At 36.6% G+C, this 14,096-nt stretch overlaps 1 protein-coding gene across 9 annotated transcripts in view; it reads left to right on the top strand.

The window, feature by feature from the left end:
* The window catches only part of FGD4 (FYVE, RhoGEF and PH domain containing 4), a 201,846-nt gene extending 190,996 nt beyond the window's left edge, over positions 1–10,850 (top strand). For all 9 annotated transcript variants that reach the window (XM_027593581.2, XM_027593583.2, XM_027593584.2 and 6 more), the window contains 4 exons: positions 193–318; positions 4,404–4,544; positions 7,470–7,610; positions 9,044–10,850. In XM_027593581.2, coding sequence (XP_027449382.1) covers positions 193–318; positions 4,404–4,544; positions 7,470–7,610; positions 9,044–9,301 — 666 coding nt within the window. In that variant the 3' untranslated portion in view covers positions 9,302–10,850. The remainder of the gene's footprint in view (positions 1–192; positions 319–4,403; positions 4,545–7,469; positions 7,611–9,043) is intronic.
* The last annotated feature ends 3,246 nt before the right edge of the window (positions 10,851–14,096 follow it).

Below are 14,096 nucleotides of genomic sequence, written 5' to 3'. Positions count from 1 at the left end.
CATTCTTTCTTACATAATACAATAGTGAGTGCCTTTTTTCCTGCTTAAACTTCTTTAAACCTTTTATTTCTTTTTCTAGGTCATGAATTTCAAAGCATGATATGAGCAGTGTTGTCAAAATCCTTTTTAATAAATAAGTAAATAAATAGATGGAAATGACAGTTTTTTCTATTAAAATTGAATCCTTTTTAGACTGCTGAGCTGGGGAAAAGAGCTCCAAGATGGATCCGAGATAATGAAGTAACGATGTGTATGAAATGCAAAGAATCTTTCAATGCACTGACAAGAAGAAGGCATCATTGTCGAGCATGTGGACATGTAAGTGAGATTTCTTAATGATCATGAAGGTTACTAGTAACTAGATAAGTGTTGTATAATCAAGTTTGAAAAGGCAAAAAAAAATCATTCAATAAGTAAACCAACTAATTAATAAACTTAATTTTGATGACAGCTATGTGCAAAGCACTGTGCTGCTGGGTCCTGGAGAAAACTGGTAAGCAAAATGATACCCTTCTGCCCGTAGCTTACATTCTAATGGAGAAAATAACCAAAGTTAAGTATACAGACAAATAAACATTTCAGATTACTATAAAAACAGAAGGCAATGAAGAAGTTAGAATGGAGAATAATGTTAATGGAGGAGGACTTGAAACCAATTTTACTTAGAAAAATGAAGCCCTGGGGCGCCTGGGTGGCTCAGTTAGTTAAGCGTCCAACTCTTGATTTTGGCTCAGGTCATAATCTCAGGGTTGCAGGATGGAGCCCCACGTCAGGCTCTGTGCTGGGCATGGAGCCTGCTTAACATTCTCTCTCTTCGTCTCCCTCTGCCCCTCCCCTTCCCCCTATTTAAAAGAAAAGAAAAATGAAGACCTGTCTGAAGGGTTGATATTTAAGCTGGTGCCTAAAGGGTGAGAAAGAGCTAACCAAGCCAAGGGAGGTGAGAAAGGTGTTCAGTGGCTCTGTATGTCAGAAGCCCTGAGATAGGAGAAAGTTGGGTCTGCTCTTGAGATGCCATAGGTCATGAGGCAGGAGCCCAATGAGTAAGTGGAACTGTGGCATAAGAAATAGAGGTAAATAATAACCAAAGGAGTTGATGTCCTTGAGAAGACAAGAGATGGAATGTATATAGCATAAGTGGAAGTTCAGGCTTCTGATGGGAGAGGGAAACTTCCCTCCATTATAACAAAAAGGAAAAAGGAAATGATGGGTGCAAATGTGGGTGTGTTTTTGATTTTGTGGTAGGAAATTTTCAGTATGATAACTATGTTGTCACTGAAGTATGAGGAAGTGTCATCAGCTGAAAGAAAAGGGGGAAGGGGTGGAGAGATGGGGAAAGTCAAGAAAGATGGCTCAGTATGAAAGAGTTGTCTCTGGGCCAGGGGAGTGAGCCTCCCCAAGGAGCAGGTGTGGACTGCTCTGTGCCTATTAGAGGTTTATGGTTATGCATGTAAAGGGATGCACAGTCCATTTACTGGCAAGGATTGTTCTCACAAAATTCAACACCTCCAGCCAGAGAAAGCAGGTGACAGGTTTTCAGCAATTTGAGTTGTTTCATATAGAAAGCGTGAGGAGGAACAAGGCATGAAATGAAGCAGGAGAGAGAGAACAGCAGGTTTTGGATGGCCTTGTAAACCAAGTTGAAGATGATATACTTTCTTCTAAAAAGCAGTAAGTAAACAGAAGGGAGGCATTGTGCTGTGATTTAATATATTATTTGTATGCTAAAGTGCAAAACAGTTTGTACTGAGAGTTCTTTTAGATTATTCTCTTACTGCAGATTTATCCTTCCATTTTTGTCCTGAGTTTTCGCTCAGTGAAACAGTTTTGTGATCAAAGTCAAGTTGACGGGGGTGCCTGGGTGGCTCAGTCATTAAGCGTCTGCCTTCGACTCAGATCATGATCCCAGGGTCCTGGGATCAAGCCCCACATTGGGATCCCTGCTCGGCAGGAAGCCTGCTTCTTCTTCTCCCACTCCCCCTGCTTGTGTTCCCTCTCTCGCTGTGTCTCTCTCTGTCAAATACATAAATAAAATCTTTAAAAAAAAAATTCAAGTTGATAGCAAATAACTTTTTCCCCCTCAGGGTAAGACTTTTTGATCTGTCATTGAGTTTGCTTGAAATGATTTCAGGTATTGACTGATAGACTTACCTTTAGTAAACAAACAAAAATGTATTTGAATGTTGATTACCAAAATACAAGAATATGACTTGAAATAAATAAGATAGTAGCTGATATGAATGTGCAGATGCAGGCGTGTCTAGTTCCAAATCCTACAGTAATTTCATTGTAATTATGAGAAAACAATGAATAGTTCTATATCATGAATTTACATGCTGTGAACCTAAACTAAAAGTTTTACTAATATTTTTATGTTCATAAATAGTTTATGATAAATTAGGAAAAATATGCTTCTAGAAGCAAGAAGATAATTTTTTATTTTTATTTTTTTACAGATTTTATTTAAATTCCAGTTAATATACAGTGTAGTATTAGTTTCAGGTGCATAATATAGTGATTCAGCATGTACATATAACACCCAGTGTTCATTACAGAAAGTGCCCTCCTTAATCCCCAGCACCTATTTAGTACCCTCCCCATTTCCCCTCTGGTAACGATCAGTTTGTTCTCTATAGTTAAGAGTCCGTTTCTTGGTGTGGTCCTCTCTCTTTTTTTCCCTATGTTCATTTGTTTTGTTTCTTAAATTCCACATATGAGTGAAATCATGGTATTTGTTTTTCTCTGACTTTTAGCCATTCTGACAGGTGTGAGGTGGTATCTCATTATGGTTTTGATTTGCGTTTCCCTGATGATACGTGACATTGAGCATCTTTTCATGTGTCTGTTGGCCATCTGTATGTCTTCTTTGGAAAAATGTCTATTCAGGTCTTCTGCCCATTTTTTAATTGGATTCATTTTTGGGGTGTTGAGTTTTAGAAGTTTTATACATTTTGGATACGAATCCTTTAACAGATAAGTCATTTGCAAATATCTTCTCCCATTCGGTCGGTTGCCTTTAGTTTTTTTGATTGTTTCCTTCACTGTGCAGAAGGTTTTTATTTTGATGAAGTCCCAAAGGTTTATTTTTTTGCCTTTGTTTCCTTTGCCTCAGGAGACATCTAGTAAGAAGTTGCTGTGGCCAAGAAGATAATTTTTTTAAACTCAAAGGTTTTTTTCTAACAATTATCCTATAATAATCAGAAAAAAACACTATTCACTAAGAAATAACATGCATTTGCATTGTACTCATTCATTTATTGGCATTCTGTAAATGTTCATTGGGTGCCTTATGAGCAGAATATACAAGGACAGTCTCTCACAGAGCTTACAGCCTAGTGAGTTTTACAAACATAAACAGTGAATAATCACACAAATATATGATTAAAAACGAATCAGTACATCAAGAAAAGTAAGGGAACTTAAGTAGCGTGGTGACAAAAGACAGTGCTCTATTCTGGAAGTTGGAGAAATCTTGCTTGAAGTGAGATTTGAGTCAACATCTGAAGGATGAACGAGAGTTAATTCACTGAAGCAGAGATGAGAGACATTTCAGGGGCTCTAAGCCAGTGTCACAGGGGTTACAGAGAGGAAGAGGGGCAGATTATAAAGGACGTTGTAGGCCATGGGGAAGAATCTGTTCTTTATTCAAGAGCAAAGGGAAAACTGTAAGGATTTTAAATAGAGGAGAAACCTATCAGATTAGCGTGTTTAAGACAGCATCTGGTGCTGTTTGGAAAATAGCTTGGAGGGATGTAAAAATAGAGGCTAGAGAATGCTCCAGTAAAAATTCCAGTAAGCATGCTACAAGGACCAGTCATGAGACTAATACTCCAAATTACGACATTGATAGCTTAGACTTGGAATGAAGATGTAGAAAAATAGATTGAAAAAATATCTAGGAGATAAAATCAGCAGGACTTTGTAATATGGTGACTCTATGGGGCGAAGTAGAGGGAGATGTTGAAGATGATAACTCCCAGGTTTCTGACTTGCCTTGACTGGTTAGATGGCTGTGCTGTTTTCTGCAGTAGGGAGCACAGAAGGGAATGGCTTGGGAGGGGTGGGGTGAGTCAGGAGAGATCTGAGGGCAGGGAAGATTAAGATCATTAGTTCATTTGGGGAGTATATTGATGAAACATCCAGAAGTATGAAGGGTAAAAGTCCTTCAAAGGACCAAGCAAGCCTTTGAAGATCTCCTGCCATTAGAGTGAGGAAGACAAAGGGTGAACAAGGAGAGCCCATCACCAACAGCATTATAATACCATGATATATACTCCTAACGTTCATAGGGTATTCTTAGTCTAGTATAAGCTTGTGTTAAATATTTAACTCTTTCTTATTTATTATTACTGTAAGTGATTATTGCTCAAATCTTTATGATTATTCACTTTTTTTTTTAATTTAAGGTGGTTTGTTGGAAGTGTTCTGATTACAAAGCTCAACTTGAGTACGATGGTGGAAAATTAAACAAAGTTTGTAAAGACTGTTATCAAATAATAAGTGGATTCACAGACAGTGAAGAAAAAAAAAGAAAAGGAATTTTAGAGGTATGGAATACTAAATGTTTGATAACTTTTAAATTTTTATGCAAGGAATGTAGAATTGTCTTTTAACCCTGAGAATACAAATGACATATTTTGTTATTTCTCTTAATATTTAACAACTTGAAGAACAAGCAAGATGCATACTTTTGTCCTATCCTGCTGAATTTGGGGATCATATTCAGTTGTATAGAAAGAAGAGGGACAAGTGCTGTATTTTAATCACATGCATTTGAGAGTGAAATGTTGGTTTTGTGAAGGTGGCTATAGTCAAATATTAGAGTATTAATTGTCTCTTCTAGTGCCCGACTTATAGTATATTTTTTAATAGGAAAGGTTTTCTGTCAATTTTATCATATTGGCTTCAAAAACCACTGTTTGAAATTATTAAAATTCATATTAAAGTATTTATTACCTGAGAATGTCTACCAACTTATTGCATTAAAAGCATCATTTAATATAGCCAGTGACAGTAAGCTGGTAACTGCATTAAAATATTATTGAAATGTCTTGCAAATGAATTCGACTCATGTTTTTATTTTTTATTTATTTATTTTTTTAAAGATTTTATGTATTTATTTGAGAGAGAGAGAATGAGAGAGAGCACGAGAGGGAAGGTCAGAGGGAGAAGCAGACTCCCTGCCGAGCAGGGAGCCCTATGTGGGACTCGATCCCGGGACTCCAGGATCATGACCTGGGCTGAAGGCAGTCGCTTAACCAACTGAGCCACCCAGGTGCCCTCGACTCATGTTTTTAGTCTAAAGTCAGAACCTCCCAGTCAATCCTGGGAACTAGAATGCAGCATGTATCTGAAATGAGTTTTACACTCAAAAGACATTAACATAAGGAATAAATTATGTAATAAGGCCTTTGTGGCAGAAAGTTCAACATAGCCTGGAAAGTCTGTGAAAAATAGGCTCATGATCAGAATTCTATGTATCTGAAGTCAGAGACATACTTGGTTTATTAAAAATTTCCATGGTTTATTAAGAATCAATAAGCATTTATTGAGCATTTATACAGTGTAAGCGTACAAAGGTCATTTCTGTTAACTGAAAAAGAATCCTAAATTTGAGTGTCCATTGAAAGTTAAAGTATAGGCTGACAAGCTAAAAGTATAACTCTGAATTCTTCTAGGGTACAGATGTTGCTTGTAGGCAGACCAAAATGGGGCTTTCTCTGGTAGGCAAGGTGGAGGCACATTTCACTGGCCTCAAGACTTAAACACAATAACTGACGAAACTGGCATAATACAGTGAGTCAGATAACTTGTGTTAAGGGATGAATTTCAGGCTGTATCTATGAAATAAAAAAACTCTGGATAGTTTCTCAAAAAACCTATACTTGGGGGACAAGTTACCAGGTTAACATATTTAATCAAATAAATATATAATGTGAGGTCCATCAATATATATGTGCACCTGCACACACAAATACACACATATTTGAAACTGGCTTCATGCCAACAAGTTTGTTATGTGCTTTAGACCAGAAGTCAACACACTTTTCCGGTAAAATAGTTTCCGAGAGAAACTATTTTAGTCTTTGCAGGCCAAGAGGAAAAACTGAGAATATTACTTCTAAACAAGAAAGAAAACATTTTCACAGTTTTTTTTAAAAATTCAAAATTGAGTAATAACTTAGTGTAATATTTTATGATATCATAATAAGACTGGAATTCTTTGCGGGGAGGGGAGATAGCAACTTATTTAATTGGAGTACAGAGTTAGTGTTCACTGTCATCAAATTGATTTTAAATGTTCATCTATAAAAACTATTCTTAGCTCATAGGCCATACAAAAACAGATGGTGGGCTGGTGGGCCCTAGTTTGCCAGCCAGTGCTTCTTAAACTATCTGTGATGAAGGGCCAGTTTTATTTCCAAACCACCACAGCTCAGTATTTTTGTAACATAATCACGTTGCTTGCATGTCATCACAAAGTCCAATTGCTCTAAAGTTTCTAAGTGCTTACTCTTACTTTCTGTGCTTTATCTTGAATGGGTAGCAAAACAGTCTGAACCAGTGCTGTTCGGTGGATGGCATTGAGTAGCACTACCCTAAGGATTAGAGCAGTTGAAAATAGAAGCAAACCACTCGCTTCCCATAATGTGTATAATAAAATCTATCATTTAATCAAATGGTTTTGTTCCCTTTTTAACCAGAGATATATATCAGGAGACAAAGCAGAAAACTGTAAATGGGTCTACAAAGTAGCTGTTGCCATTTTAAAAACTTTTAAATTATCTCAGGTTCCAGGACAAAAATAGCTGGTCAGTATTTGCCTTTTTGCTATTGCACTTCAACACAGTTGAAGCTGGTATAGCATTATGGTGAAAAGGTCAGGCTCTGGATCCAGACCCAAATGCCTAGCACACAGGTTCCTAAAATGTGTGATCTGGGGAAAGTTACTTCATCTCTGAACCTCATAGATAATGAAAGTGGTATCTTCTTAGTGTTGGTATGAGGATTAGATGAAATGATACACATAGTGGACTAAGAAAAGCACCTGCATAGCAAGCAGTCAGTAAATGTTTACCTTTATTTAAATTTGAGGTCTGATAATACAAAGAATTAAAATTCACTTAAATATTTTCCCTTGTGGGGCACCTGGGTGTCTATCAGTCAGTTAACATCTGCCTTCGGCTCAGGTCATGATCCCAGGGTCCGGGGATCAAGCTCCGCATCCCTGCTCAGCGGGGAGTCTGCTTCTCCCTCTGCCCCTCACCCCGCTTGTGCATGTGCACTCTGTCTCTTGCTCTCAGTCTCTCTCAAAAAAATAAAATCTTTTAAAAAATATTTTCCCTTGCTCATGAAAGGGATGACATTGAATATATTGTACTTTATGAATATTTCCTTAAGGTAAATTACTTCTCTACCTGGTTCATTTTGTGTTTTCTCTCTCTCACTCTCTTTCCATTATATTTTTCTAGATTGAATCAGCAGAAGTATCTGGAAACAGCATAGTGTGCAGCTTTCTTCAGTATATGGAAAAGTCAAAACCTTGGCAGAAAGCTTGGTGTGTGATCCCCAAACAAGACCCTCTTGTGCTGTACATGTACGGTGCCCCCCAGGTATCTACACTGTATCTTTCTAAAGGGATGGAGGTCCTGGGGCAGAGGGAGGTGAATAGACACTGAACTCAAAATTGTCCATTACTCCTCAACAGAACGAGAGAGCTCAGACAGTTGCATTGTCTTTCATTACAATTGAAAAATAATTAGTAACTAAAATGCAAGTTTATTTAAACTGATTTTTATTTTTTTAACTGTTTTTTTTGTTTTGTTTTGTTTTGGTTTTGGTTTTTTTTAGATATAGCCCATAGTTTCTTCATCCTGTGCATCATATGCCTTCTCCCCTCCTCTCATTCCTATTCAGTGATTTGAGAAAGGATGAGTTGGATTAGGAAGGGGCGTGGGAGGTGGTGGTGAAGCAGAGGGAGATGCAAGGAAGAGAAGGAGCCTGTTTGATGAAGGGAAATAATTATTATAGGTTTGGGGTTTTTTTCCTGAATGGATGGATACCTGAAAAAAAAAAAAAAAAGAATTTGAGAGGAAGGGGAATTTAAGTCAACCTCAGATTTTCATTGTCCAGTAACAAGTTTTTGAGAACCATGTATGTATGGATCTGAGCTAAATCTATGGGAGCAACAGACATGCAGGTTTAGCTTCTAGCCAGCACCAGGTACTGTGGGCCGTGTTGTGCTTGAAAAACACCTGCGTTCACCTGGAAATAGATAAAATCTTAAATGTATCTGTTGTATTTTAGCCTATATCTACATTAAGGGCTGGTAAAATTTTATTTTAGAAATAAACTTTTAAGGGGTGCCTGGCTGGCTCAGTCGGTTAAGCATCTGCCTTCAGCTCAGGTCATGATCCCAGGGTTCTGGGATCGAGCCCCATGTCAGGCTCCCTCCTCAGTGGTGAGCATGCTTCTCCCTCTCCCTCTGCCCCTGCTGTGCATGTGCATGCTCTCTTGTGCTCTCTCTGTCAAATAAATAAAATCTTTAAAAAATAAATAAATAAATAAACTTAAAATACCAAGGTATATATTGTCTTCTACTTCATTGTTTTTCCTATACGCTTTTCATGTCCATACATTGATGCACGAATGAATGGATCACCAAATAAAACTGTGGTAATCAAATTATCATTAACATTTGCTAGTTTTATATAGTAAGATAACTATTATTCTTTCCCCTTTTCATCTGAATGAAAAGCTGAATGGACTCCCTCACAGAGAGGGCATGGGGTGTAGGGTCAGTGAATCCTAGCTGATTTAGGTGTCTGCTCTCATTCATTAATTCATTCAGCCAACATTTTCAATGACCTCACATCCAGGCAGTATGCCAAGGATTGGATCACAGGCTCTGTCCACGGAGAGCTAACAGCACGAGTCTGTGTGGAACAGTGGTATGGAAAGAGGTTTAGTGGGAACCAGATCACAAAGGGCCACGGATAGCAAGCTAATACATTTCATGCTCCTGTGTACCATGTTTTTTCCTTAGGACGTCCGAGCCCAGGCCACCATTCCACTCCTCGGCTATGTTGTGGACGATCTGCCAAAGAGTGCAGACCTGCCCCACAGTTTCAAACTGACCCAGTCCAAGTCTGTGCACAGCTTTGCTGCAGACAGTGAGGAACTGAAACAGAAGTGGCTGAAAATCATCTTTTTAGCTGTCATAGGTGAGACACCAGACGGTCCCAACAAACATCCAACCACCTTGGATGATCATCCTGAACCTAGGAAAAAATCAGAATGCTGAACTCCAGGACCATCCATGATGTGGAGGTCTCAAGATTTACAGCTCAAGACATTCCCAGCCCTCCTTATTCATCTCTTAGCACTTTATGTTGAAAAATATAGGCTCATAAACGCATCTTTTGGGGGACTATTTTCCTATGTTTCTGTACTCAGTGAAACTGATGTGCAGAGCCATTCTACCGATAAAAGTTTGAAATAATGTGAAAATGGAGCATTTTTTAATGAGCTATTCCTTGCATATGTACTTTTGTCTTGAAGAAAATGTTATCAGTGGATTCTATCACTATCAGGTTAGAATAGGCCACTTCCATCTAAGGCCCTTCCATGTCTTCTCCCTCACAGGTAGGACTTGTAACAGTTTGAAAGATATACCTCCATTTTGCCAAAATAGATCCATGGTAAAAAAAAAAACAGGGACAGTTTAGGTTATTGTATTAACTTATTTAATTTAGTTTATAAAGCTCAAGCTGCATAAATAATGTATGTTCTTTTAAAACAGAAAGAACAAATTGTTGGTGTTCAAACTTTCAACTTATTAAGAAAAAATAATACTTGTTTTTGTAGAAATATTCCTAAGAAAATATCTCTAGAATATAGCAACTATGTGTATAAAGTATTAAATATGAATATAATTATATTATACATGCTTTTCTCTTCAGCTTTAGGTTCATATTTGTCTCTAATTTATTTTTTAAATATAAAGCATGTTTTATCTTGGAATTGAACAATGTTCTAAACTTCATAAATGTTTTTGGTGATTTATGTTTAACTGATTGACATCTAAAGGTATTGATATTTTTATAATAAGAAAAAGCAGTAATTTATGTGGCATGGGATATATTAGTTCCAACTGTTTTTAAAGTACTATTTTTTTGTTCTGTGCCTATTTAAAACAGTGCCTCTCTTTGAAGGTGCTAATAATACCTATTTAAATTTATAATGAGGGTTTAATTAATGCTTCAGTCTTGATTATTTTGAGATAATACACTTTGGCCACTAGGATGGTCGAAGTCACACAGGTTATTTTACCTTTCACAGTCCTGCAATTGTTGCAGCAGTTAATATCAGCATGTGCAAAAATGTTCACAGAAACCTAAACTGTACAAGATACCTGACTTTATACAGAACTGGGACATATGGAAACTACATTTTATTGTAATGTTTTTCTTTTCTATAAGACTGTTCATGGTTAAATGAGGACTACGTAATTAACACTTAAGATAACTGTGTGGGCCTATTCCTTTGTCAGAGGGGAAATGAAATTCATATGTGATAACCTGTGTTTGAGGGGCAGATAGATATATATTAGAGGAAGTTTATGTTCAACTCTTTAAACCACCTCAGTGAAGAAGAGGAGGGGAAAACAATAATGAAAAGCAATATTTTAATGGCAGGTTTGGGAGGTACAAGATGTTTGAAGAGAGTCTGAGCATTTTTCCCCCTGTCGTCTGGGGAATTTTAAATAGTCAAAACATGATTTCTTTTCACAAAGGCTGCTCTTCATTATATTGTGGTTGTGATTAAAATCTCACGTTAAGTTGTCTATTTAACTTACTCTTTTTCTCAAACTGGTTTTTTTCCCTATTTACCCTGTTATGCCCCAAACATTATCACTTTTAAATGCCTAAGTCTGCTAGAAATCTAGAAATCCCCAAGAACGACCCTACTATCTTGGTCTTTGAGAATATAATTATACCTTAAGTGTAGAATGGATTCACTCAAAATTAGAGACAGCCCCACATTTATTCAGGCCTGATGTTTTAAGAAATATTTCAAGACTCTCCTTTCCCCCCCCACTCCAAAGGAGAAGGTAAACTAATTATGGCTGATACAATTAGATTGCCTTCCTCTATAATATAAAGGAATGCCAGCCATGATTTTTTTTTTTTTTTAAGATTATTTGACGGAGACACAGCGAGAGAGGGAACACAAGCAGGGGGAGTGGGAGAGGGAGAAGCAGGCTTCCCGCTGAACAGAGAGCCCGATGTGGGGCTCGATCCCAGAACCCTGGGATCATGACCTGAGCCACAAGCAGACGCTTAATGACTGAGCCACCCAGGCGCCCCCATGATCATAATATTAAACCAAATATTTGGAATCAGAAAGAGATAAAGGCGTAGCTTCTTAGGCCCTATCAAATCAGGGACAGACTGAAAGAAATGTTACATTACTTCTCTTTTCTAGTTGCCAACTATGTGGGGGGTGGGGGGGTGTGTCTGTACAACATATGTATTCAGGGTGGCTTTTGAGATGGTTACACTATAGCTGTAGATGATACACTGGCATTCTTAATCTCCAAAAAAGAGAAGCAATAAAAACGTAGAATGATTATCAGGAGAACATGACTTATGTAAATTGTGAATAGAGCAATGGAAATGTAAGGGCCAGTTTAGAAGATTTATGGGCCAGCTTATTTTTGAAAACTATTTTGAACCGTGAGAAGACTTCACTCTGCCGATCATAAATTGTTCTCCTGCAATGGGAGTAACATGGATACACTCAAGTTTTGACTCAGTAAATATCAGTGTTATTTAATTTAGATTATCAAAAGAATACATAAAAAGAATATTGTCAGGCTCTTTAATTTTTCAAAAAAATTAGAAATAATGGTACTAGAAGAGAATTTCTGGTTATCCAGTTACCATCTTTCATGGTCCACCCCGTGTTCTTTTTTCAAGCACAAAGAGAAGCATTGAGGCAACCTTAACCTGTGTTTCTCATAAAGAATCACTAATGCTTTTACTTGGAGAAAGGCAAGGGAATACTCTTAGGCAGGCATTTAGTAAACATCCAGCTAAACCAAAAGATGGCAAAGTGTGATTGGTTTCAAGAACCATCACATGTCTTGGTTTCCAAGACACTTGAGCAGTCATGACAAATTGAACATAAAAAAAAAAATTGTCATTACTTTCCTCTTAGAACCAACATTCCATATAGGCTTTATTCTTCATTTTCCCTAATTTGGTGCTTTCCAAGTCTTTAAAGTGCCCTTTCTCAAAACTTAAAAAATACTTCTTTGATAAAAACTGCTATTCATTACAAAACATTCCGATTTTTTAAACTTAAATTTTGCTTTTACTGAAAGTCTACCATTTGGTATATTAAGTATGAAATGTAGTGCAGATTTAGCTCCAGGTTTTAAGTGGGACTCAATAATGAAAAATGCCACCAGCCACTTTTGTAATAATGGTATCTACAATGCCATCATGTATGCAAGCAATAAAATTCTTCAGGGTGTGTTTTTATACTGAAATTTTAATATGAATGCCCCTAGCCACAAGGATATAGATAATTACTTTTAGAAATGATACTGTAACTCAAATTGCTGAGTATAGGGAAGGGAAGGGGGGCCATTATTCCTTGGATTCAAATAACTGTCAAAAGCATTTTTCCTTTAGCAAAGGGTATGGAGGGTGAGAGATTTAAGCACATCTGCACTACTTTATCAAGCTACATTTCATTTTCTGTGAAGTTTAATACCGCATACAGGTTGGTGTACTTACCTTCATTGGGTGACCTACCCCAATTAAAAAACAAATACTCCAACCTAAAAAGTTACTAAACATTTTACAAGAACTAACCTTTTAAATGTGCCCTGTCCCCATATATAAATACACATTTGGATTTTTTAAAAGAGTACTTGTCGTTGTCATAAGTATATAAACTACAAACTTCATAGTACTGCAGGGTTGTTAAAGATTCATTGATGCCTTCTAAAAACTTCTGTGAGTTCACAATTCTGTTTTACTTTTTCTTGTCTACTTTGTGGAAACATGGTAGGTGGTTTTTTTTTCCTTTCAAATTTTAGATCCCATTTCTGATTATATTTAAAGCCTTAAGTTCTTATTTTGAGAGTATTGTCTGCGATGACTCTAATAATGATCTTTCTGGACTAGATATATCCAGAGGAAAAGGCACCAACAGGAGCAAATAAACTTCTAAGGAACAAAGGTCTTATTTTTTGCAGGTATCCTTGCTATAATGCAGAATAGAAGATTAATTAAATTTCCTACATCATATGATGTTCGTGTTAGCGGGTCTAAGATTAAGCACATGGTATTTATAAGCTAAAATTAATTCAAAAGGCAAGAATGTCTTAATGTTTTCAGTCTTCAATTTTGTATTCTTCAAGAATGTATTAATATAAAAACTGTGGCTAACCAGTTCTTATTTTCTAGAACTGTATTGACACCAGTAGTGGATCGTGTTACTTCTTCATTCTCATCCAATTTTAGTAGAATCAAATTGCTTTTTATTTTCATATTACTATCTACTATAGATTCTTCAGATTTAGAAAATGAGTATGATATATAAAGACCACTAGATATACTTTTAAAACCCTTTCTGTGAATTTATGCATATATGTATATATGTAAAAACATTGTTGATTTCCAATTCTGTTTTTCCATAGGAATGAAATTTTTATAGAAACTGTTCTTTTTAACTTAAATATTTTAACATAAATTATTTACATGGATTTTTAGTACAATTCATTCTTATGTGTGCCCCATAATCATGTTTTCATGAGATTACTTTCTTTACTGATACAGTAAAGAGGAATAAAAAATTAGGAACTGAAATAAGCAAGAGTGAACAGAGAGGTTGACAGAAAGAGACTGCTGATCACCAGATCAGAGCAGTTTATGTTAAGGCAAGAGAAAAATACTTAAACAGCAGAAGGGATATGAACTATAAAATAGAAATCTTTGTAATTGCATACTGATGGGATCTGTTGCACCTAGGCCTTTCTCCATTAGTTACTTTTTCCTTTAGGCTTAAAATACTTTCAACCTATG

The sequence above is a fragment of the Zalophus californianus genome, chromosome 9 (assembly GCF_009762305.2).
Source record: "Zalophus californianus isolate mZalCal1 chromosome 9, mZalCal1.pri.v2, whole genome shotgun sequence".
In the NCBI taxonomy this organism is placed as follows: Eukaryota; Metazoa; Chordata; class Mammalia; order Carnivora; family Otariidae; genus Zalophus; species Zalophus californianus.
The sequence above is the reverse complement of the archived record's forward strand: the minus strand, read 5'-3'. Positions and strand labels throughout refer to the sequence as shown.